Source organism: Micrasema longulum, unplaced genomic scaffold, assembly GCF_059751315.1.
Source record: "Micrasema longulum isolate JH-2025_06_02 unplaced genomic scaffold, ASM5975131v1 h1tg001954l, whole genome shotgun sequence".
NCBI classification, from domain to species: Eukaryota; Metazoa; Arthropoda; class Insecta; order Trichoptera; family Brachycentridae; genus Micrasema; species Micrasema longulum.
The window spans coordinates 305,917-333,778 of record NW_028279128.1 but is presented as its reverse complement, the minus strand read 5'-3'; the positions used below and the strand labels follow the sequence as shown (position 1 = coordinate 333,778).

The 27,862-nt window shown below is 32.9% G+C and overlaps 2 protein-coding genes across 2 annotated transcripts in view; both read left to right on the top strand.

Moving 5' to 3' along the window:
- Window positions 1-9,512, top strand: part of LOC148273444 (SPARC-related modular calcium-binding protein 2-like) — a gene marked incomplete at its 5' end in the record, with an annotated part of 38,388 nt that extends 28,876 nt beyond the window's left edge. Inside the window, 2 exons of the mRNA XM_088238704.1 lie at window positions 176-444; window positions 9,295-9,512. Coding sequence (XP_088094830.1) covers window positions 176-444; window positions 9,295-9,371 — 346 coding nt within the window. The remainder of the gene's footprint in view (window positions 1-175; window positions 445-9,294) is intronic.
- Window positions 9,513-17,845: 8,333 nt separating this feature from the next.
- Window positions 17,846-25,955, top strand: LOC148273443 (ADP/ATP translocase 2). Its single transcript, XM_088238719.1, has 4 exons — window positions 17,846-18,189; window positions 20,223-20,484; window positions 24,250-24,484; window positions 24,901-25,955. The coding sequence occupies exons 1-4, from the start codon at window positions 18,027-18,029 to the stop codon at window positions 25,141-25,143; spliced, it is 903 nt and encodes a 300-aa protein (XP_088094845.1). The 5' UTR covers window positions 17,846-18,026; the 3' UTR covers window positions 25,144-25,955.
- Window positions 25,956-27,862: the final 1,907 nt, after the last annotated feature.

The following is a 27,862-nucleotide window of genomic DNA, read 5'->3' as shown; positions in this document are numbered from 1 at the left end:
AGGCTTTTTAGGCTGTGCTCGTGTTATGCCATAATGATTAACAATAAAAAAAATATTTTTTATTTGACCGTATTTCATAGGCCTTTATTACTTAAAAATGTAAAAAATTGATATTTCCTTATTTGTAAATTAATATATAAATATGTATTGGTACCTTTATTTCTTAAAATTTTAGTTCATTGGGAGGTTCAAAATGGCCGGTGTCCAAAGAGGAACAAATTGCCACCTGGAGTTTTGTAGTCCTGGACAAAAATAAAAATAAAATTCTCGAACGGAAGGAGTGGAAATCATTCCGAGAGTTGGTGAGTAGCAACAAACTCCTGAGGAGGTGTGGAAAGAAGCTCCCGAGATATTGTGATATCAACCACGATAAGAAAATCAGCATGACGGAGTGGCTCAACTGTCTTGAGGCTAATACGCATTCCAAGCCAGCCCCGGAACAAGGTATTGTGGATATTTTATAAAATAAAAAACTTTGTTACTAACGTTTATTATTTTTATTTTTATAGACCACCGGCGGCCTCCGTGGTTTTATTATTTATTTAAATGTATAACACAGCACTATTGCCAATTACTATGTACTTAATTATATTATTAGGTAATTACAAAAACATGTTTTTTAAAAAGCACAATAGATTTTTAGGTCCTACATATAGTCCATAAAAAAAATAGTAAACAAATAAGAATAATATTAACATATTACAACAGAGATGAAAAACATTTTAGAGTAGGTAAAATAGAAGTCTAGGCATAGGCTGGTTTCACCATTCACCATTCTAGCCATATTTAAACATGTATATTCCTTTAATTTTTTCATCTGTTGATGTTTGTGAAGTTAAAGAGCTGAAACCTTATTTTTTGCGGGTGAGATTCATCTAATTGAATTATTTCACCTACATACTAGGCAACGCCTTAAATTTTTTTTTTTCAATTTCAATACTTCTTCATAGACCAGGTGGATTTATCAACAATATTTTGAGTTTGTCCAAATTTTTGTAGACAAGGACAGGATTCAACTCCCTGGGGAGCTGTTAACTCAAAATAAGAATAAGTAACACATTATGATACATAGTTAGAGGAAGAGTCTAAAGCTGGTAATCCCAGCATGGAAAATATCCACCACCTCTCTCGGTAGGCTGTTCGACAGATCAATCATTTTCCCACAGGCATCAACAATGGTAAATTTGTCCTGCATTCTGGAAGAACAAATGGTCTGTGCTTGCCTAGCTCTTAAATACTTGCTCGGTACATATAATTTTATGCGCTCCAAAATGTTGGGACTGTAAATTAACCCACCCAGAAGTTTAAAAGCCATCATAGGTGTAATGGCTAAGACGCTTGACTCACACACGGAAGGTTCCGGGTTCAATTCCCGGTGAGAACAAAAAAAAAGTATTTTTTCTCAATCCTGGGTGCTATGTGCTCTAATTCACCACTATAATTAAGCCTTCCCGCCCGTTGTTCTGCTTGTGTCCAGGCGGTTGAAGAAGTCTGTATGTAAAATAGAACCCGAACCCAGGACGAGTGTTTTCGACTCGATGGCTGCATTCAGGTAAATGTACTGAATAAGAAGATAAGTCCGCCTCGCCAAGTGGTGGTTGGCGCGTTCCCCTACCGTTTTTGGGGTTCTGGGTTTGATTTCTGACACGGTGGACGTGAAAAATTGATTTTTAATGTAGTTTAAACTGCAATGCTTCAGTGTTCCTGGACTGGCATCTAAACCGTATAACTCATCATCTTACCTTCATGGAACTGATGATCGAAATACGCGGCATTTGTTTTACAAATAAAGCCCCCTTTGCACAACTGGGTGCGGAAAGGGGAACGATGATGATAAAAAATCACAACCATGGTTTTGAATGAGCACTCCTCCCATCTTCGGATGGTACAAAACTAAAATGATTAATGCCAAATACTATTCAAAAAGTAATGATTGAGTCTGGACAAGAAACAAAAGTTCGAAATAACTAATGCCTGCGAAGATATTATGGTGGTACTTTGTTATCTACTAAAAGTCGGGTTATGTCGACTGCCTAGTAGGTTCCATATAAATTGCTAAATATTTATCCGCGTTGATACCGTTCCATAAAAATCGTCCCGTGAGAACGTTTCATACTTCACGCTCGTTTTGGATAAATTTTCAGACTAACATGGTATGTGTAATCTACAGATAGAGTAAAAGTACTTTCAGTTTTATTATCTTTTATCAATACAAAAGATACAATATATAAACTTAATATGGTAGAGAATGGAAATACTTAAAAATAACTCAAGGAATCTCATTTGTAAAACGTAAAAAAAGTAGTTAAGAAAAATATAAAATCGTAACAATTAAAATTAAATCAAGTTTTTGTCTAAAGAACGTGTGTCACCGAACACAACCAAAACGCTTCTCTTCGTGTCCGTCGCTCGGACCTGGCGCGCGACGTCGCGTGTGACGTCTATAGTGTTGCTACAATATCTTCTATAACTAGTCACTGTTTAGCAACTGAGGGTATTAAAAGCAAACTTAGAAATCTTTGCCGAAAACGGAAAATTAGTTGTTGAAGCCAAAAAAAAACTGTATTTAAAAATCTACATTACCTAAATAATAGCGTAATTCAAAACCGTCTCTAAATCTTGCAAAAACAAATTTCAACTATACTACTTGGCTCCGCAAACTTTCCAAGCACTCTCCATTGAGTTAGTGAAGCATAATTAGAAATCTTACAATTCTTTTTTCAAAGTTTTTCGCAAATATCTCAGTAATTCCTTCAGTGGAGTGAAAAACCCTCAATTCTATCAATTGAAAACAACGTTTAAAAAACTTATAAAGCGAGAGCAATGAATAAACCGACAACAAACTGGACTCGAATACAAGCTACGTAAATTACGTAGAAGAAAAATAAAAATATATAATAATTACATGTGAAATATTTTATGCAAAATTTAATTTTAAAAACTGCACATCCTCCTTAGAGCAGATTTCCCTAGAGAGGAGAAATTTTCACTAATTAATTTCTAAATTTAAACAAATAAATTTATATGGTATAGAAATAAAAAAAATATAAAGAAATATATGAACAAAAGTTTTTCGAAGTGAATGCGGATTCAATAATAAAAAAAAAACATTTTAGTAGCATAACATTTCACTCCCGTGAGTTACCGTTACCAACAACTAAATATTCTAGATTTTTTAAATTATTATTTTTGATACAAACACGGGTTTGTATTCCCTATGGAAAAATAATTGCTTTATACTTACTTTCTTTAAATATGTAGTTAAGTTAATGAGCTGGTTAGCTGAACTGTAGTTCGAAAAATTTGCAGTAATTCTTCAGTTTAAAAAAATAATCAAATATGTATTTTAGCTAGCGAGATTCATTTTCTTTATAGACTATTATTTCCATGTTTCAAACGTTTCCAGAAAAAAATCAGACTTATCAGTAAATGCTTTGGTAAAATTAAGCTTGTTTATTTATTTATTTTATTTATTATCATATTATATTACATACACAAAATTATAATTTATACAAAGTTGCTTTAAATGCCTAGCTAGGGTTATTTACCCCGTTCTAAGACAGTCAAAAAAATATAAAAAACAGTAATCAATTAATAGAAACAGTTATAAACGACAAAGTAAAAATGGAGTTAAAAAATGGTAAAAAATGTAGTAAAAACAGTAAAAATGTAGTAAAAAAACGAAGCAAAAACATAGTAAAAACAAAGTAATAAATGTAGTGAAAACATTGTAAAAAACATTAAAAATATATAAATATGCATATAAAAATATTTGAAAAACTCAGTAAAATGCGAAATAAAACAAAATACACAATAAGAAACATATTTAAAGTAATAGTTGGCGGCCTCCGTGGTGTAGTGGTCAAGACGCTTGACTCACGCACGGAAGGTACCGGGTTCGATTCCCGGTGAGAACACAAAAAATATTAAGAAATTTTTCTCAAGCCTGGGTGTTCTGTGATGTAATTCACCACTGTAATTGGGCCTCCTGGCCTGTTGTGGTGCAAAAACAAATAAATAAAAATAAAAAAATAGTAAAAAAATTCATGTATGTGTATAGCAAAAAGCATATTGAAAAAAACCTAGTAAAATACTGAGTAAAATATTGTTATCCAATGTTATGTTTTAAAAAAGAAATTTAAAAAAAAACACGTCACTTGAAAAACGCGCCATTAATTGATAATTGTTACGTCAAGATTCGTGACGACGTTCAATAAAAATTTGAACGGTTTCAAACAAAGTTGAAAATTAACACGAATCGTGACGTATTAGGGGCGTGACAAATGCAATATTTATTTTCGCGGGAATTCAAATTATAAACTTAAAAATATTTTTTATGCTACTAATAAGTAGTGCAAAATTATTTTTTTTACTCGAAAGTATTCCATACTGTAAAAATGTAAAATAAAAATGTGACGTACCTTTTAATTATCATTTATAATTATGTTTTTGTATTACTTTCAATTGATTTCAATAGTACTATTATTTTGTATATTTGATTATGTATGTCACTAAATTTGTATAATTTATATTTTCATAATCATATCAGATTTTTTAAAATGTTATCTTCTTTGAAATTTTATTATTTTTACTTCGTTTTTCTGCATTGGTAGTCTATTGCATCACATCTTATTATAATTTAATTAATTTTACTACGTATTTTTTTTATTGTTAATCATTATGGCATAACACGAGCACAGCCTAAAAAGCCTTAATAAGTTCATAAATATGTAAACGAGTGTAATATTGAATAAATAATTAATAGCCGTTATAAGTATCGACTTAATTTGAAAATGAGTACTGGAGCTCAATCACAGATGGCTATCGACATGCTAAAAAACGTGCTAAGTATTTGAGCGATCACCACGAACAATCATGAACACGCTGAAGTTATCGCGGTCGCGTTGCAAAACGCCATAGCCGTTCCGTATCCGTAGTCCGTGGTCAAACGTCAAATCAAAAAAGTCAACACGCGTGTAATCTCGTGCCGGTTTGTTATTTCGTTTTCAAGTTACAAACAATTACTATGGCGACTGCTTTTCTTAACATTTGGCTTGCCGACCGCCGGCTAAATGCATCGAGAAAAATTGAAAGAAGGCGTGTGCGAGATTCAACCAATCCTCTTGAACTGACCGAAGTTGAATTTCGTTTTGCAACGCGACCGCGATAACTTCAGCGTGTTCATGATTGTTCGTGGTGATTGCTCAAATACTTAGCACGTTTTTTAGCATGTCGATAGCCATCTGTGATTGAGCTCCTGGTCGATTTTTTAAAGCTGACGCGTTTGCAATACTTACACAAACACATTGTGTCGTATCTGTGAATAAGCCCATGGTATGACATCGCACGGCATACGCATTATGAAAATAATATCTTTCTCTTTCGCGCTCAGACGCGTTTATGTGCGTGGCATAAACAAACATTGCTTTGTTTGTTGCTAATGATATGGTCATAAAATAAACACAAAATGCTTCTGCGTTCGTCTGAATTTCGCTGCGATTCTTTAAAGTAAAAATATAATAATATATATTCGATGTATGAGTATTAACACTTTGTATCCCGGAGCCGTTTAAACACGTGATTATATAACCATGCGTTGTGTCCCGGTTCCGTGTTTTCACGTGGTTTACCAGCTGTCTAAAAAGAGCATTTTATTGACATCTAGTGACTTTTATTAGTACTTTTTTGCTGCTGGTAAACCACGTGAAAACACGGGACCGGGACACAGCGCATGGTTATTATAATCACGTATTTACACGGCTCCGGGATACAAAGCACAAAAAAAAAGAGTGAGGCCCTGTATATGTGCGAACATTGCAATGCGCAATGTGGCTCTCCATAAAGGCCAATGTTGGCAAAACTATTATACAAAAATTATTTTATTATTTCAAATAAATCTGAGAAGTTTCAATTGATTTAACCTAGTATCATTATGGCACTTTTAAAAAACCCTTCACAAAGCATGAAATTTCACAAAAATGGGCCGGGCACAGGGTAAATTCTATGTGTATTCGGCCGGTACTCAAAGTGTTAAGCTATGGATTAAAAACACTGGTTTGTAATTTTTTTTTCATTTAATCAAATCTTGTAGATGTCGATTATCTAGTGTTGGCGCTTTCGTAAAACTTACACAAAAACATTCTTAATGTACCGAATATTAATTGAAAAAATCTTGGTATGATAAGTTACTATAATAAATGTTTTTTAAGATCTCTTTTGAATTAAAGCGAAAAAAACAATCACTTATGAAAATGACGACTATTTATTTTTAAACAAGCATGTTTTTTATTTAATATTTTATGTTCATTATAATTATAATTAATACTGTGTAATTAAAATGCACAGTACTAATAAATGTAGTTATGCAGAAAGCAGCCAGCCATTGAAAAGTGAAACTGAAATAATAGCACTTTAATGAAAAGAGTGAATATTTAAATTTACACAACAGTATGACATGTTTTTGATTTTGACAAAAGATGAACCGTGAATACATTAGTTTTTTTTAAATATTACAAACAAGAATCTAATTATGTATTTGAACAGATTTAATCATTTTTAAAGTACCGTAAAATTTTTCTAGTGTTGTGGGTATTTTCTGCAAATTAAGAAATTCCGTTTTTGTGATCGACACTATTTTTAGAAGGTAATTATCAATTTTTTTTTTGTATGAAAGCGGTCTGGTTGTTTTTAGCAAAACATAGAATTGACCTTACTGCATTCGATAACACCAATATCTCTTTTTTTTCTTCTTTCAAAATGTGGACTGGCTGCTTTCTGCATAACTACGTTCAAATTATATTGGAGAAATTATGTATTCAAATTTATTGATAAACAATAAATCTCGTTATTTATATACTTAAAACAACCGTCACCATTTCGCATTCTAGTTCTAGACTATAAAAAAACTCATTTTCAGAAAAAGAGGGACATAGAGTATTTTCATAATGTCTATGCCGTACGACGTCATACCATGCGCTTATTCACAGACACCACACTCGGCACAGGACTTGGCCATTACCCACGTGTAAACAGCAATTTGCAGGACAAAACATTGTCCCGAGACATCACCACCGAGATAAACAGGCAGGCTATCTCAGCGGAACAATGACTACCCCACCATCGCGCGTGGCCAACTTGTCGCTCCCAAAAATTTTTTTTGCCGAAAATGGCGGCAGAAAACTAGCCTTTTCATTATTTCGTTCGTCGAAAATGATGAAAATAAGTTGATATATTACATTTTTACCTATAATGCGCTTTTAAAAAGAAAGCGCATTTGGTAAAAATTAAGTTTAACCTTTTTTCAAATTAACATCCTGAAGATTTTAAATGCGTTTGTGTAAGTTTTGCGTACGCGCCAGCTTTAGTTAAACAGCCAGCTTGTGACGGTTGTATCCTATATTTGGATAGGTGGAGTATGTAATATGGGTATATGTAGTTAGAAGTGCAAGTTTACAGAACCGCATCCAATGTCAGTGGAACATGCATAATCTATATTTGTAATCGTTCGCCTTCTCTAGACATATGCGATGTACGCAAGGGCGATATTAGCGACGATCCAAGTTGATAACTCCACATGTCAATAGATTCATTGTATTATTCTACATAATAGAATTACACTTTGTATTCTGTATTAATATTTATACTTTTCAAATAATTTATTAATATTATGTTACATAACGTGACGCAGCTCCAAATAACTGAAAATTGATTACAAGTTGATTTAACGTATTATGTAATCAACCAAAGTTTCTTGATCTCAAGAAAAAAGAAAAAAATAAGAAATATTCGAGCCTGACGATAATAATTATTTAATTAAATATTACAATCAAAGTACTACTAATTTATCTGTTTTATGTATCGTATTGGATTTCCGGCAAACATTATGTAATAATATATTATATAATAATTCCCTGGGTTTTAGTGAAAAATCAAGTTATCTGGAAACACATGAATTTTTAATGCTCAATGTACCTCTCAGCACCAAATCGATGTCATTTTGAGATGATTCATTCGAATGCAAATAATCAAATGCATTTGATTGATTACTAAAATCATTCGAGTGAAAGTCCGAATGCAGATTACTGCTAGAACAATGAATTATCATTCGAATAAACGAATGAATAATGAATGAATACATGTATGAAATTAATTAAGTAAAAAATTGGTTGATGAACAAATGAATGAATGAACAACTGACTGACTGAACGAATGAATTAGGTAATGCGTTAGTAAATGTTTGAATGAATGTGTGAATAATAAACGACTGACTGACTGAACGAATGAACTACTAAAGAAATTAATTGATTCATTTATGCATTACTGAATGAGTGAATGAATAAATTAATGACTGACGGATTGACTGACTGAACGAATGAATAAATAAGTAAATTAATGACTTTATCGAATTAATCGAAAAAATGAGAATGATTCATTTCATGAATTCATTCGATTATTTTATTCGTTCAATAACTAATCTTTCAATCAGAAACTTCATTAGATTATTTTTATCTCTAGTGTCAATGATACAGGCCCATTTCACACATATTATCCAAATCCACACGGCACGGTAAAATGAAGATGGATTGACAATCCTGCAAAATAAAATCGACTGGAGACTAGTCGGCCTTACGGTGTGTTGCTTAATGCGTTTACCTATCATTATTATTTTTTAAATACGCAATATAATAAAAATCAATCCACCTTATGCTATTGTGAATTTTGATGATCGAATGAAATGGGTGGTAAAGGTAAGAGGGAAAAATAGAAAAGAAGTTTTAAAAAAAGACCAGGTAGCGCCGCGCATAGCAAATTTATAAATTTTCACTTTTGAAATTAATGGTTTTAAAAAATCAGTCATGAACATATACAATTGGCTATACGAGTAAACACTGGTTATAAAAGTAATGACAGATATATTTATTTAAACATTTTAGGATCGTCAAATTTATCGAACACACCCTGAAATATTTCGATCCCTTTTTTTGTGTATGAATATTGTAAATTATGTACACAAGTCGAAATACAAAAAAAAATTTTTTGCTTAGACTTGTATTATAATTTCACTTATAACTAATTTTATTAATATTAATAAATCATTAAAAATATTTCTTGGGGAGAAAATTAAATATTTTCTGTATCTAACATTATATTGTAAATAAATTATTTTTTGTGAAATTTTTCTTTGCGTTAAACGTTGCCAATTTGAAATACTAAAAGCCGTACCAGTTATACAAAGGCATGGAAAAATATCCCCCATTTTAAATATTATATTGTTAAAAGTTTTTGTTGTTGCAGTGAGCGGCACGAACATATCCCCGACGTCGAAAAGAAAAGGTCCAAATCCACTGGAGTCTTACCTCAAAGGCGATTAAAAGATAAATCAAAGATGTAATTCTTGCCATGGGTCAATGGATTTGGTGGAAATTATCGACAAAGCAACTGAAATTTATCTTACAAAAAATTGTTTCATGATATAATATGCCAACAATGTTTTAAGTATGTACAAATGTTTGCAGACTGGCTGGATTTCCTCCTTAGGGAGTTATTTAGGTCTAAATTTGTTGCGACAGAGAGGAAAAACATTTTTGAGAAGGGAATATGGAATTCTAGGTATTTACAGGGATTATGACCTGTCATTGGCTGGTTTAAGTGGCCACTTTACACACTGTGCAACATTCACCATTCTGCCCATATTTAAATATCCACCTTTCCTCAACTCTTCCATCTGTTGACTTTTGTGAAGTTAAAAAGCTGAAACATTTATTATGTGGGTGAGATTCTTCCGGCTGAACCAATTCACCTACTAGTCAACGCCTGAAAACAATTTTTCCCTGTAAATGCCTAGACTTCCATATTCTCTTCTCAAAAATGTTTTCCCTCTCTGTTGCAACAAATTTACATGTAATTTGTTTACATTTAATGGCGTCGTTGCTGTTTAGCATTTTTTCCCTTTTTTTTATCAATTTATCGTACATATTTTAAATAAATAATAAATGTAACGAATTACTACAGGGACGGATAACATTTTAGAGAATCCATTTGGTAATTTAATAATCTTAATGACTCCCTAGGGGATGAAATCCAGTATTTTGCCTACAAACATTTGGACAAACTCAAAATATTTAAATAATAAATGCTTATATTAAAGTTCATCATTTTTAAATCACTAAATATTGTATTTCATTATGCTTTTTTAAGGCATAAAATAAACATGATTGTTTTGAAAATATTAATAAAACTATAAAATCCCTATATTTTAAGTTTACATGACAAACACGTATGTTCTATCCGGGAATAATTAAGATGTTAAGTGGTATTCTAATAGTTACATTTTTATAAGAGAGTTTTTATTTTAAAATATTACTTAGTTATTGTGTTAAGAAAGATTATTAGCTTTTTTAGTTCCAATATTTTTTAATATAGTTAGATGATTGAAATCTATATTTATTTTTTTTAAAACTGTAATCGTTTATTATTAAAAAAATGTTTGGTCATTTTTTAATACGTAAATGACAAACTCATAAATTAATGTTAGTTATATCAATAAGTCTATGGTCAGTTCATGAAGTGCACTACAACTCAGTATTAGCACGATTTGAGTTCGATGACTTGATTTTTTCGCAAATATTCCAATTTTCTTTGACCATTGATAATTTCAAACTCCCATAAAGATCGCGTTACAGGAGGCGGTTTGCGCGATACTGTAATAGTGTTGTAAAAATAGTTTTAGACATATTTACGTATTACGTAGTTGTAATCTAACTTTATGGATAAATGTCAAAACAATACATAAGCAATCGCCATCTTTATTATCAGAGGGCGAAAGTCATGTAAAAATTGCATAAAGTCATTAATCTTAAGAAAACTTTTATAAATAAAATTAATATTATGAAATTTTATTAAACATGTCATATTAATGATTGATCATTTTATTATTATTGAAATAAATATTTTTTCAATTTTTATCCATGCCTTTTTTGTATTCACTTTTCCTTTCCACTTTTTCAAAACAATATTGATTTATGTTTCGTAAAAATGTATATTTCATAATGCCGGCTATCGACGTGTATGAATTAAAAAACTTCTTTACAAAATATTTTTAAAAAACACAAAACGTTTTGAAGATAAATAAATATGCATATATAATAATTGCCATATCTTTATGAAATTATAAATCCAAATTTTCATACATATCATGTTATGTATTGAACGTCTAATTGCTCATGTTCAAAGAAATCTAACTGGCTAAGAAATGTTCCAGGTTTGAATCCCGATAAAATTACGATTTCTAAGTAACCTGTGATATAATTCATTAACCCTTGAACTGTTGTTAAGGTGAAAAAATATCATACCATTATTTGTTTATTTTTCAGTACTTTAATATCAAATACACACAAATTCTATGTAAAGGCCGAAATAAAATCAAATGTGATAAAATAATATTATGTGGACGATCAAAACATTTAATTAAATGGCTCTGAAATGAACGACAATACAAAATTAAACTTTATTGGGGCCTTTTATCAAAACCCGGTAATATCGGCCAAAGTTTTTAAAATACTCTAACAAATTTTATATAATTAATAAATATATAATTCAAATTTGATAATATATAAAAACAACCAAACCAAATGAGACACTAAATACACAAATTACAAGAATAAGACAAGACAAACGTAAAAATAAAACATTTATTTCGTAAAACCAAAAAAAATAAATTGGCATATTTTTTGTACTAAACATAAAAAACCTGATAGTACTCTTAACAATGCATTTTATACGAGTATAAATAAAACTTATTGCCTAAAAAATCATGAAACGATCAGAAATTTTACGGAACAAAACAGAAATTGTCATTGCTGGACAAATAATGAAGTTTTTTATCGTACTTCTTACGTCTGTGTCTGGCAGGGGCGAATCCTCCAAATAAGCGAATATGCACAACTCACCATTATATTTGACTTTCGATATTAATGTTTTATAGCAACATTATTTACGGGAAAATAAAAAATATAATTGTTATTTATTATAAATCACGACTACCGTTTATATCTTCCTACAAAAAATAATCTATAAAATGCGCCAAGCGCCCTACCCGTTCTCAGTGAACGATTAAATGGCCGATTACCTCAGCTTATTTCTACGTACAAAAAAGTACACTTCATTTTACATCTTTTTACATCCTAGTCGCGTTTTTCAGTACCAAAACAAACTTGCAGATTACAAATATTATTTAAAGATTCTCTATTTGAAAACTAGTATTTAGGACATCATTTCTGAAGATTAGACATTTTTCTTAGATAGGATACCGTATACATTTTTATTCATTTATTTATTCATATTTTTGTCTTACAAACTATAATTAATAATTAAAATAATGTGTCCTCACTGGGGTTACCCGTGCCGAGGACACTTAACAATATACTTTTTTGAAATGTTTTTACATTAGAGAAGAAACAAAGAAGACTAACTTAATAAACAGAGATAATTAACAAAATATTCACAGTTTTTAAAACTAGGTATATATGTTCATCTTTATTATGTATATTACAAAACTCATTCAATATTATGTATCACATACGACATGTGGCGTTCGAAGTGGCCGTTTTTAGCATTTTTCATTTTAAAAGGATTTGGCCAGTGCACTACACAAATAATGTAGAATAAAGCATCGTATATCGTGAAGTTAATATCAATTGTTGTTTGAGTTGATTTTCACAGAACATTAGAATAAATATCCATTTAAAATTATATTATTTACATATTATGTACTTATATGTATCGAAACATATTGAAATAAAGGAACTAATTGACCGAATAGATGCTGCTAGTTCAGACCTGGGACCCTCAATGAATACGAGCAAAAGTAAGCTTATGATCATTGATCGATCTAATAAAGTAGCACCATTATCCTTATTGCGCAACTTAGAAAGAGTCGACAATTTTATTTCTCTCATCAGCGATGGTGGTGGGTGTGAAGGTGAAATACGGTAACGTATTGGTATTGCCAAAAGTGCTATGAGTCGGCTGGTGAAGATTAGGAAGAATCGCAGTATAATCATCAACACCAAAAAGAGACTGGTAAGGGCCTTGGTTTTCTCAGTGTTCATGTACGGTGTGGAGTGTTGGACTCTGAGGGAATATGAAAAGAAAAAAATCGAAGCTTTCGAAATGTAGTGTTGGCGGCGAATGCTGCGGATTTCGCGGACGGCCAGATGTACGAATGCATCCATACTCCAAGAACTGGACATAGGAGAAAGACTAACATCCATGTACGAGAAAAGAATCCTGCAGTTCTTTGGACATATTTCCAGGGCGAAATCTGATAGTTTGGAGAAAACTTTTCTCCTGAAAAGTGTCGAAGGGTCAGGTCGCGTGGACGTCAACCGACAAGATGGAGCGGCATAGTCACTTAATTATCAGAATCATCACTGACGAATGCCTATAATAGAGCACAAGACCGTTCTAGATGGAGGGAGACTGTCCACAGACGAGCCATGCCTGGAGTCAGGCGTAATGACCATCATCATACATGAGGCATGGATTGAAGAGAGACTTATATGAAGGCTCATATTAATGAATAAATGAATATTTTCTGGTGTCCGGAGGAATAAAGAATCCAGATCTCTGTGTGAATCAAAACCAGAATCCTTGACAACGGTTTTCGATTCGATGGCTACTCTTGGGTAAAAATCCTGAAAAAGGAAACCAAGAGGAGAATAGTCCACCTCGTAGGGTAGTGGTTGGCGTGTTCATCTACTATGCTTGAAAGGGTCGACATGAAATATTTGTTTGTAAGGTGGAATTACACTACCCTATCTCACTGTCCCTGGATTGTCACATGAAGCGTGAGACTGATTACCTTATCTTCCTGTAACACAGGATCAAGATACACCGCATGTACTTTTCAAATGGGGTTTAAGGGAATATTTCAATTGCAATGATGATGATGAAGGTCACCAGCATACTTATAGTTTCCGCATGGAAGGTGTTCTAGAAAGAATCATATAAATGGCTCTTTGGGAACCTCTCTGCGTCCAGACGGATGAAGAATACAGTGCCGTGTGTTAATAGAACCAGAACCTTGGACGAATGTTTTCTACTCGATGGCCGCTCTCAGGTGAAAATCCCGAATAAAAAAATCGAGTGGAGGTAATACCGCCTCGCTGTGTAGTGGTTGGCACAATCGTTCACTATTCTCGAGGTCCTGTATTCGATTCTTAGCAGGAAGGAAGTTAAATATTAATTTTTAAGGTTGTTCAGACTGCAATGGTTCATTGTTCATAAGCTAATCAAAAACTTCTTGCGACGGGTGGTCAAAATACGCTGCATTTGGTTCACAAATGCAGTGCCCTATGCATCCCTGGATGCTGAAAGGGGAATTCTGACGAAGGGAACCTGGTGTTCCTATGTTTTTTAAGTATCTCGTATTATTAGGTAAAGGAAAAAAATCATAACGGGGTTTTCAAAACTCATTATATCTAGTGTAAACTACTTTACTATTGTTTAAGTAGATAAGTATAGTCGGGGTCTACGTTAAGGGGGAAAGGAAAGAACGAGGTAGTATGATGTGACGCTGTCCAGTTGAGTTTAGTTCAAAATTAATTGGGCGGAATTTGCAAATACTTATTTATTTTTTACACGGCACAATTGCGTTTTGCAATATAAAATATAACAGTAAAATGAGTTAAGTAATACAAAAAAAATCAATATAAATATATGGATAGGACACAAGAAAAATAAAAATAACAAGAAAAATATATATTTATGTATGATCAGCACACAAACGATGTAAAAAAGTCGATATTAGTATAATTTTATTTTATTTTTATTAGGAAAAACAGCAGATAATAAAAAAAGTTTTTCACAAATAAAATAATAAAACATACTACAAAATAAGGAAAAAACATCTAATATAAGAAAAGAAAAGAAGATCACTGTGAGAAGGTTGGGGATTGGGGATAAGAAAAAAAATGAAGAGGGATTTTTATAATATTTATTGATTTTACAGAAACAAACGGTCGACAATTACATAAAAAAACAAAATAAAATATGGTTTAAAGACAGACCAGCGAAGTTTCTAAATAAAAATCATGCATATTAAATTGTAGTACAACAAAAGGGTGACAATATATATAGTAGACCAATTCGGAATTTACTTAATATAATAACATAAACATATCAAAAGTTATATACATTGTTTACACATTGACAAATTTTAGAGTGTTTCAAAAAGTTTTTTTTTAAGGCGCAAAATTAATAGGGACTAAATTAGTTTAAAATATAGAGCAGCCATCATAATTGAGTTAGTTTTAAACTTAAATTTTTGGGTAATGGATTACAAATAAATTGAATCTGTTGTATTGACTTAACGGGACAATTATTGATTAAAATACGCTCTAAGAGATAAGGACTATCGATAAAATTATTTTAAATTTTGAAGAGAAAAGACAGATCAGAAATTCTTCACCGTTTAGTTAGGGAAGTTAAACTATAAAAGGAGGAAGAGTCTTAGAACGATTCAAAATATGTTTGGGATTTATGATCCAAAAGTTTCAGGAATCTATTTTGCTGTGATATATATTATAAATTGTGCTTCGAGGATTCCAAGCAACAGAAGCAAACTCAAGATGGCTGAGAGTGTATGCACTATGTAAAATTGTGAGGTTTGAATAAAAAATAAGACCAAAAAAGAAAAAATAAGATAGTATGTATATAAAATAAGTTAAAAGTAGATATTTAGCGTACGTGGCTTTTTAAAATTACGTTAGTATAGAACAGCATAAAATATTTGCACAGAGATATAAGTACAGTCGAACTTGGTTACCACGAGGAAGATGGGACCACTTGAATTTGCTCGTTATAAGGGTTACTCGTAATACCAGAGAAAGGTTTTTTTTTATACAATCGCTATTGCACATTATCACTAAGTAAACAAGTAAATACATATGTGTACATATAATTCATACAGAAATTGTTTACAGGGGTTAGGTTTTAACTGATCTGGTCTAGAACTCATTTGATATCACCCACTTGCAATGTTTATTGTGTATTGAAATAAGCCTAGAATATTAAAAAATCTAAAAAAAAACCGTAAAAACCCCTGAAACAAGCATGTCATTCATAAACTACAAAAGCAGCTGTAAATTGTGACAATGTGCCGGACCGGCACTTACTAAGTTCACAACGCTTGGATTTTTAAAAAACGTTCGACTGTAAATAGTTATTATGTTCCTGAATATCGAGGCGCCAATTTTTAGCGAAACTCAACCGAGCAGGGTCAAAACACGTTACCGCATTCCTTCCGCGCGCCTTGAAAATAGACCCCGTCTATTCAAATATAATATATAATACGCATAATGAGCAAGGGAGGATAATGCTAAAACTACCTAATCCTAGCGGTAAACCAACAGATAACTTATTAAATCTACAGTGTAAAGAAAGTATGCAAAAAACGTTTTGCTTACAATGGATATTCTCTCAGTCGTTTAATCTTTAGGTCTGAAAAGGGTACGAAATTGAGCACTTCATCACTTTTGTAGTTTTCTGCTTTCAATGGATATTCTCTCACTAATATAATCATCAAGTCTTATTGTCAATAAGAAGGTATCATTGTACTAAGTACCTACCAGTTATTTGTTTACAACTTCTCACAAATAGTAATAATAATAGCTATTAGCAATAAATAAAAATTTAAAAAAATATTTTATTTATATTATGTATCTTTTTTGGGTGATACCGTGTATGTTGGATTTGATCCGATGATTGTTTGTTCGCCTGTTTATCTCACAAATAAAGAAATGTGGTCAGATCCAAACCTTATTTTATGGTATCCCTCTTAAATGCACTTGTTATGTCTGATGATAGTGATCCAGTATGGCTGTCTCTTCCTGACTGGAATGGTCGTGTGCTACTCTCTTGTCTACTTTACAAGAATCTAGTGCTAGACGTCAACTTACGGTTGACACACACAACATACCACTTTTAACGAAATTGAGTTAAGTGGCAGGAGATCTGAGAAACCCTTTATTTATAAAAATTAAAATGTTTTTTTTTTTATTGTTTAAGGTGTTTTTGAACGAATTTTGCCTTAAGTTGCGGTCATTATTTATGCATATTTCATTAAAAAAACTTAAAATCTCTATTTCTGCAAATTTGTGTTTTGATATGTGGAAAAAAACGAACTAAAGCGACGAATTCTTAAGCGGCTCATGTATAAATTACAAAACGCGGACCTGACTCTAGAAGACGCACAGGAGTTGGTAGGCGGCAGAAAGCCTGCAAAGCCTATTTAGGTGATAATAAGAATTATGGTAAAAATCTAATAATGGTAATGGTTTTTTGTAACTAGATTATACAAGTTACAAACAGTTTGTGTTATTGAAATATGGTCATGAGGAAGAATGACAATATCTGAAAAAAGCCCTTCATATTATTTGCAAAACTCACTGTGCAAGGGGCAATAAAGGCAGTAGAGTTAAATTCATTCAAAATCGCGTTTTATGACATTGAAAATTAATAGAGCTACTCGATTTTTTATTTTTTTTTAGCATGATCGAAACCGACAGGAAGACCCTTGGTCTTTTAAACGGTTTTCGGGTATGAGGAGAGCGTGCTTTCACTGCTGTAATTGTTGGGTTTGGAGAAGAAGAATAAGGTTTTATGTGGTGGTTGGTTGTAGAAAATGCGGAGAATTGCGAGCGCGCGCGTGTCGTAAGCGGCCCGCCGCCGGTCGGCTGCAGGCACTCGCAGCGGTGAGGCGCGCCAAGGGTCACGGGGGTTAAGAGCAGCATTTCGCTAGCAACAAAGTAGAGCCCATCGCGGGCAAGGGTAGGAGCGGTGCCCCACATCGGGTGGCGCAAGCGGCGGCCTCCGCGCGTGCCAAGGCGTGACGTCGTCGCGCCGCCGGGAATAGCCGCGAGCTGCTGCGCACGCGCGCGCGCGCTATGACTTGCCGAGAGCACGCTCTCCGCAGCCAGTAGCACTGTCCACTCCGCGTCGACCCCTTGTACTCCCCGCTACCCGTCATGCCTGGACTTGCCGATCCTGTCGCCTTCCTTAAGGACTTCATCGCCGGAGGAGTGTCCGCCGCGGTCTCTAAGACCGTGGTGGCGCCCATCGAGCGAGTGAAGCTCTTGCTCCAAGTCCAGCATATTTCCAAGCAAATTGCCGCAGACCAGCGTTACAAGGGTAAGCGCATCATGTCATATTTTTCCGACCAACTTAGCCATGCAACAATTTTTTTTTATTGTTGATATAAAAGACGACTGATATTTTAATCCACAAATTTGAAGTATCACTTTTCTTTTATTTATATAATAAATTACAACGAAATTCCAACAAGAATTTTCAATTACAAACTTAAATGTTTTATGCAACTAGTGTTTAATAAATTACGCTACAAAGTTACAAAATATATGGACTTTTTTAATTAGGTTTCTTTTATTAGTTATGTAATTGTGATTTGGACAGTAAATAGATAAACTGTAAAGTCAGTTTAATCGATGATTACGAGTTATTTTTATCTTTCTTTTTTCTTATAAACTCCCCAAAAAAAAGATATAGGGTACCTAATCAGTCTTATCACCGTTTCAGGAAGAATTATGTTTTATTTAATCCACCACATTACGAAACACGATGTTTTTAATATTATATAATTTAATGTTTCATTCATTAAAGTTTATTTTATTTGTAAGACAGGCCGGTTCGCCTTACAATCTCATTTCCAAAACAGTGGGAGAGTTTTCTTTTTGAACTTAGAAGTTTTTGCGCTATTTACAAACAGCTGATTCTAGCGAAGAATTATGTGGAGGAGAGGGGGCTTCTGTCAAATCTAGGCATAAATAAATCTGATAGCTGTTGTATTTTTACTAGTGCCAAGACGTCCAAGGTTCATTTCCATGAATTTTTTTATTGCCTACAATCAATTTGGTCAAATTAAATATCGGTTATGTCGATTGGTAAAATATGGACTAAATAACCACATAATTCGGTTAATTAATTATTAGTAATTAATTATGTAACAAAAAAAAAGTATTATTATTATTATAACAAGTAATACTCGTAATAGACTTGTTAATAAATTGAACTATGTGTCTACATCAAAATGTAATTTAATTGTAAGTAAATTTTTTTTTTTCAAATTAATAGTTTGAAATCAAAAACACACTTAAATTTTTGGAGACTCATCAAAACTAGAGGCAAATGTCATAATCGTTTCCCTTTCTATTAAATGAATTGTTACATAATATTTGAAAAAGTCTTAGCAAATTTTATTATGTAATCTACATAATTTACTCTTAAATAGTATTTTTGTAAAACGCTTTATGTTGTCAATGATAATTTATAATATAATAAGATTAATTCTTTATTTTTATTTAGCTCTTATGGTAATTTTTCAGAGTTTTTTTTTTAAAGGGAAAAATAAATATTTGCGTTCTTATAATTTACCTAAATATTTAATTTTGAGGGCCACTTTCAACGAGTTTTTAAATAACTCACTACTAGAAATTGGGTATCAAGTTGGGTACAGTGGGATTCGAACCAGGGACCTTTGGTCCGTGAGTCCGAGACACTAGCCGCAGGACCACAACCCGATCTTTATTTTATTTTTCATTTAATCCGAATTTTATTTTTGTTATCTTAAATCAAGATTCGGGGTATCATTGTTGTATTTAATGTTTAATTTAAAGATAAAACTATATTCAAATAGACGAAGTTTTTTTTAATAGCAGACTAGGCATTAACTGGGCTTATGGGCTGTCATTTTAGTGGTCACTAGATACAGGGCCTAACCACCATCCGCTTAATTTTCCTTAATTTTAATTATTAACCTTAATTTTTCTATTTTGATTCAATCTTTAAAGATAAACATTATGTAATATAAGTTACCCATAAAAATAATAAACGACAGTATGTAACCCACTTAACACAAAACTTGGCTATTTTGGGACATAGTGAGTTGCCACGATTCGCATTTGTTGAAGAGATGTTATATAGGTTTTATATTGCTTTGTACAAGTGATATGGTATTATAACATAAAACGTTAATATCTCGAAATTACATTTTTCCGACGATTTATTTACTAAACTTTGTTTTTGTGATTTAAATATTTCTAAAAGAGGACTTTTAAAAAGATTTTTGTGCGCACAAATCTTTATTCGTGTTTCATCGTGGTGCACAAAATTGCATCTAAGAAATAATGAATTATATTTGTATACAGGTATCGTCGATGCCTTCGTCCGCATCCCCAAAGAACAGGGCTTCTCCTCCTTCTGGCGCGGAAACCTCGCCAACGTCATTAGGTACTTCCCCACCCAAGCCCTGAACTTCGCCTTCAAGGACAAGTACAAGCAGGTGTTCCTGGGAGGAGTGGACAAGAACACTCAGTTCTGGCGATACTTCGCCGGTAACCTGGCTTCAGGAGGCGCCGCTGGAGCCACTTCCCTCTGCTTCGTCTACCCTCTTGATTTCGCCAGAACCAGGTAAACAATACGATTGTCAAGTTTATAGGAAAGTTGAGGGTTTTAACATCGCATTTGATTAATAAATGTGCATTAATTAATAAAGGGAACAGGATATAAAGGATGAATGTCAGAAAAGTATGTTTTGAGTAGAACGTTTTTAAGTTTTCAAACCTCTCGTATATTGAAATAAACTTACGAATATAAAGGAACCTGCCTAATTTAAATAGTCATTACATGATATACAATCTAAAACAGGTTTTTTATGTCTATTTATTCAAAATACAGGTTAAATGTGTGTACATAAAGATTGTCGGCCTCGTGGTGTAATGGTCAGTGCGTTTGGCTACCATTCGAGAAGTCTCGGGTTCGATTCTCGATATGGTTGATGTGAAATATTTATTTGAAAGGGTGTGTACACATCGGAATAATTCATAGCCCCTGGACCTGAAGCGTAAGACTGATCATCTTACCCTAATGTAAAAAAAAAATCAAGTTACGCTACGATTGGTGAACCAATGCAGTGCCCTATGCACCATTAGGTGCGGAAAGGAATTGATGATGATGATGATGACATAAAAATTATTAAATATGTATGCATAAGTAGTAGGGCCTGCCATCCAATAACATTTATTCACTTCATAGTAATAAAATAAAGCGACAGTTTAAACTACATATAAAAAAGATTAGTGATTGAAACAGTGTTATTCATATAAATTAAAATAAAAGAAATAGGGACAAAACAAGGAGATATTGGGAAGATAAAAGAAGGAAAGTTACGAGGATTAGTGGAGGATGAATGAAGGAAAGTAGAAGTGTAAAATTGCATTTGATTTGATGACGAGAAATAAAGAGCAAAAAAAGACAAAACGTCTTTTCTCTGTTATTCTGAATCAAGCTTGATAGTTCTCTTTGGACCTATTATATTATGAAGTATTAAATATATCTAGCGTTTCATATATACGAGGAATGATAGAATGTTTCCCGTGATTATTTTAGATGTTAGGAATATAGAAAATATCAGACGTTTAAGTTGGTCTGGAGGGGACACGGAAGCAAGTGTATAGATTAATTAGTTCTTAGGAATTAAACTTATTATTTACATTAACAAATTACAACAGAGATGGACAATACCTTAAATAAGGGAATATGGAAGTCTAGACATTTACAGGGCTTATGACCTGTCATTGGCTGGTTTAAGTGGCCACTTTACACAATGTGTAACACCATTTTTGCCTTTGTTTGAACATCCATATTTTATATATAATTTAGTAAAGCAGGATCTGGTCGTAGATATCTCTCTGTGTATTAGTGAATCAAGGTCATGGAATTTTAAAGAAGCTATATAATTTTATTAGTTTTTTTTTTCGCTATATTTTCAGTACTTAACTAGCCATTATGTCAATTTTTTATTAAACGGAAATGTAGATCCATCAGATTATGTTTAAAATAAATCAAAATTTACATCCTTCCTTTTTATCCTGTATGAATAAATAAAATTGTAATTTAAAAAATTCAATTTAAAAAAATTTAATCTCAAATGTTTAGAATAGGAAAGTACCAGTTTTTTTCTTTTACATTTTTAAAGTAATAAAAAAAATCCATCTCAATGTTAATGTTATGTGATTGCTCAATGTTATGTGATTGCATGATAGTTTAAAATTACCCTTATTACAATGGTTTCAGTCTTTGAATTTTGCAATCATTCAATGATTCTCTCGACGATTTGTGTTAGGTATTTCTGCATGGTTTTCTGATTAATATGTTTATAAAGTATTCAAATACTTTTGTTTGATTTTGAAAATAAATCCATTTATACTTCTGCATATATTTTTATTATGTTTTATTTTTGCTGTTTGCAGTATCCGAACTTTTTGTAATGGTTGGATATATTTTTAATAATAATGATGTCAAAATGCACATTTCAATAAAACTGCTCATATGTGGGTTTGATGTCCTTCAGGTAAAATTAATCAATCCACATATTACTTACTATATGCAAAAAAAAAGATAGATATTTCGGTAGTCAGATGGCAGAAGATCTGCGATTTTCGAAAATATTCAGGAGAGCTGAAATAAGACTTAATTTCAAGACTTTAATCCACAAATCAAAATATTTTAGTGTAACTTTTCAATAATAAATTAACATTTCAAATGATCATGTTTTTGAAAAAAATCTATTTGTATTTACTGAAATATTTATCAAAACTGTTGAAAACTAGAAAACCTAAAAATTTACAGATGGTCCCTTCTGCCATCTGACTACCGATTTACCAAATATAGATCTGTTACCTTTTATTATGTTTTTACCTAAATATTTAAATTTTGGGAGGCATTTTCAATGAGTTGTAAATAACTTAGTATTGGAAAATGGGAATCATGTTGTGGTAGAGTGGGGTTTGAACCTCGGATCTCTGATCCGTGAGTCGGCAACACTAGCCACGGGACCTCAACCAGGCGCTAAAATAAACCCTTAAAAATTATTGTACTGCACAATTTGTTATTTATATATAATTAATACCTACGTCACACAAATTTATTTGACTTATTATGATGTTGTTTTTTGAAATAGGTAGTTTATGCAAACAATATCAAAAGCGTTTTAAATAACAAGCGAAGTTGTTTTTTATGTTTTTCATTATATTATTTTTGTTCTGCGAATTTATCTTGCGATTGATTCTTGTACCTATTTGCATTTAAATCACTAGAGGTGAACTATTGATAATATATTATTCTATAAATAATATACTATGGCATATAATATTATTCTACTAATAAACATCATATTAGTGTCAATGGTCTACATGAAATATTTAAAAAGGTGTTTTTACACTAAAAAAATTTCATAGTCCCTGGACAGGTACCTGAAGCGTAAGACTGATTGTTGTTAGTGTACAAATACAGTGCCCCATGCCCCATTAGGGGCGGAAAGGGAATGATGATGATGATACATACTATTTGTATAGTATACTTATTGATTTTATTTTTAAATATAAGAGTAGAATTGAATTATTTGTAAAAAGCGAATTTTTGTTTGATGAAAATTGCATGGAGTCTAGTAATGAATGGGGCATGCGTAATTCTTTGCATGAATGCACAATATCTGTATATTAAAAGGAGATTTTTCAATTAACCTACAATTCTTTATACACTTTACTTTAGTATAGAGATAGGGGTGGGCTTTGGTCACTGATTTTGTAACTCTGCCAATTAACATCACGCAACCAAGAGATATCAAAATATACCGCATTGAGCTTTTGGTGAACCTTTCCACGCTAAGTACTCTTCGAAATATATCTATTTATATAGTTTCAAACCAAATGCATTTCATAGCGTTATCTTGTTATAATCTAACGCTGAACTTCATGGGATATTTTGGCATCACACGGTCCTCGTCATAAACTATTTGTTGACTTTTTAGTGTTTTAAAAAACAAATGATTTAATAATCGTAATGAGGGCAGCATTTGCAAAGCGGGCAAAGGTGTTGTTTCTAAAAAAAATAATTGAGGTTATAAAAATCTAATCTCGTCATGTCTGTGGATGCACACCTGATTTTAAGCACGACTCACCTGTGGAGAGTCTTGCTCCCATTTACACCGACAAGTCTGATCTTTCTGTGACCTAACTGCCGCCTTACGGCTGTTAAAGTCAACGCTACCCTGCTATCTCTACACATCCCAGTAATATAAGATCTTCTCCTGGTTAGTCCAAACAATTTTGCTATTCTACTCTCGAACTAGGATATGAATATTTTTTATTAACAGTCGTCATCTCCCACCAACAGGTTAGCTGCTGATGTCGGCAAGGCTGGCGGTGGCAGGGAGTTCTCTGGACTCGGAAACTGCCTGTCCAAGATCTACAAGTCCGATGGACTCTCTGGATTGTACCGAGGCTTCGGAGTATCAGTGCAGGGTATCATCATCTACCGCGCAGCCTACTTCGGCTTCTACGACACTGCCAGAGGAATGCTTCCTGATCCCAAGAACACCCCTATCGTAATCAGCTGGGCCATTGCACAGGTAACCTTTCATTTGAATATTATACTTATCCTTACTTTAATTCGGTATTTGAATAGATTTAGGTACGCGATTTATAGCAAAGTTGCCTTATGAAATTAACTATTACGGTGTGGTACTGTGATATCGACGGATATGACATGAATACTCTAAATTTCACATGAAAAATTCAAATTTGTTGCAACAGAGAGGGAAAACATTTTCGAGAACACATTTTCAAACATTGCTGAACATTTTAAGCTAATTAGATTGTAAATAAAAAATTGCACCCAAATTTCAGTACAAAATAGATTTTTAAATAATAAAAAAACTGCATATCTTTGTGGATTGTGACCGTGCATTCTAGATGAATAACGAATTAAATGTCTTATTATCTGGATTAGTGACTTGTTAAAATGAGTATGTTTTGTCTCCCTTAGTGTGTAACAACAGTTGCCGGTATCGTGTCCTACCCCTTCGATACCGTACGTAGGCGTATGATGATGCAGTCTGGACGTGCCAAGAGCGAAATCATCTATAAAAATACCCTCCACTGCTGGGGTGTCATCGCCAAGACCGAGGGCTCCAAGGCCTTCTTCAAGGGAGCCTTCTCCAACGTCCTCAGGGGAACCGGAGGTGCCTTCGTACTTGTCTTGTACGACGAAATCAAGAAAGTTCTGTAACTTAGTACAACTTAGAAGCAATACTCGATTCAAAGAATCGCTAGCTCAATCTTGGTCTTGCGGCTGTAACGTCAATCAATAATTGATTAATTACCAACCAACACACGTTAGGTGCCCTGACTATTTCCATTAATTAAATTATTAGTTATAATTTACTTGTCGACTGTCGATCAATTTTCGAATGCAAACCGATCGACGCATCTCCCTCTAATTGGAAGCTTGAGACAATTATTCCAACATTTTAAAGTACAACTATTTTCGATTTTAATTTTGTGTTAGGGAAAAGTTATTGTAAATAAAAGATGTATAACTTTTAGCGATAAAATTGAATTAAAATTAATTTATATGAGACTGAAAGTCTGAATTAATGTGAACAATGTTTTTAAAAAAAAGATGCACACATTTTAACACCCGAGATCTGCTGCGCAATAATGTTGATGTTATAAATGTCACTCACAAAATTACAAAACCTTTAGAAATAAAATAAAAACAAATATTTTTTCAAAATCGTTTTATTATTTTATTCGTATGTATCATCGTTACACAATCATAATTGAGTAACTGCCAAAATTCGTTTCAAACATGTCACTCATTTTAGTAACAACTTGTTTGCATCATTTTGGTTCATCATTCGAACGCCGAAAAAACTTATAATTTGCATTCATAAATTTTAATTCTTATTCTGCTTGAAGTGAATTATACAGTTGGTCAACATTTATTGTTTTTAGGCAAGTTTATGAAATTATGGATATAAATACATTGAGAGTAACTTAATATGTTCAAATAAAAAAATAGTAAAACAATTTTAAAAACGTGTATTACTTATGACCTTTTCTGTTAAATCTTACAATGGATGATATTATAAAAGAGGTGACTGGCTTAGGACTGGGTTACAAAATGGGTAGTAAAACAATTAATGTATTCTATGCAGATAGCGCAGCTACCGTGAGTTTCCAAATTAATAGGGACACCTATGAAAAATTCGTTTTTGTCACTTTAGTATTCATGAAACAAATATGTTAATGATTTTAGGCAGAGTAATTAATTTTTAGTAACAGTAACATTTTATTGGAAAAATTCAAAGATCCTTTTTTGTCCTTAATTCGAGTTTATTTCTTTAGTTTAATTATAATTTAACATTATCGGATAGAATGTTTATATTTTGTGATATCACCTTTAGCCACAATTACATATGTGTCGGCCTCGTGGTGTAATGGTCAGCGCGTTAGCCTGCCATGCAAGAGGTCTCGGGTTCGATTCTCGACATGGTTTATATGAAATATTTATTTAAAAGGGATTTTTCACACTAGAATATTTTATGGTACCTGTATTAGTAACTGAAGCGTAAGACTGATCATCTAAACTTAATGTAACAAAAAAGTTTATCAAGATACGCTGCGATTGGTGTACCAATGCAGTGCCCTATGCGCCATTAGGTGCAAAAAGGCAATGATGATGATGACAGATTGAACAAGTCATGGGACGCTCACTCTTAATGCGCAGTTTTTCATTAAGCTTTAACTCAGGATAGTAAAGCCACACTCGGAAGAGGATTTCGATGAGCTGGTGATTGGTTATGTTCACCTCTTTGACAATCTCCCTCTTCTTGAGCCCCCACAGGTTCTCAGTGAGATTCATGTCGGGAAAATTCCCCGGCCAAGGTAAAACCTTCCTATTTTTTCCAGCCAAGAATGCAGTGACAGTCCTGGCTTTATAACAGGGTGCGGTGTCGTGCATAAATATGTACTCTTGGCTACCCAGAAACACTACTACTAACAAAAGTTAAGAATATTGTCTTCACTTCCAAAAATTTACCTGGGAAAGTGTCTAAAGATCTTACCATACTGAAAAAACACATTACTGGAGTCAATACGGCAAAACGATTAATAGAAATAAGATATGAACATAAAACTTAACAAAATTGGTAGATAATTAATGATTACTTACGTTTTGATATAACTGAACTGTTGAAACCCGTTAAAACAATTCATACATATTTTTTTTTCAAGACCCTCAACCGCTTGTTTTCATAAAAATGATATCCACGTGGAAAATTTCTTCAAAATTTTAACAGTTGTGACGCTTTTCTGGTATCACCACTTCTTAAAGGTGTCGATGATGACACCAGCAGCAAAAATAACGAAGGAATTCTCATCAAATCAAAGTTATTTAGAAGTAGAGACAGTATAAACATGAAAATCACAAAATATTGGTTCTGTCCCTATTAATTTGGCAACCCACTGTACAATAGTTGAATCTGAGGATGGCCTACAAAGAATGCTGTGTAAGTTCCACCTAGTATCACAAAGGCTAAACATGTCAACACAACAAAAAGTCTTACAGTATCCAGACAACCTATTAGGTATCAGTTGACTATTAACAACAAGCCAGTGGAACAGGTCATGAGTTTCAGTGATTTGTACCCCGAAGTCCGAGAACAAGTCAGCAAAGCATCAACTGTGTCGGGGTGTCTGAGAAATGTGATGTGGAGAAATAAAGGTATGCGTATCGGTAGCAAGGTCAGAATTAACCAGACATGAGTGAGACCGGACACGTGGAAGCGCGGACTGACACTGTTCGTACCAAAGGTAGTTTGTACTACTCAAAACTGCTGAAATTAAGGTCAATTACTGGAAAAACGCTCTGAGACCGAACCCGTAATACTATATTCACGTGTTAAATAGAGGATATCGTGCGATAAATACGGGAGGGACCATGT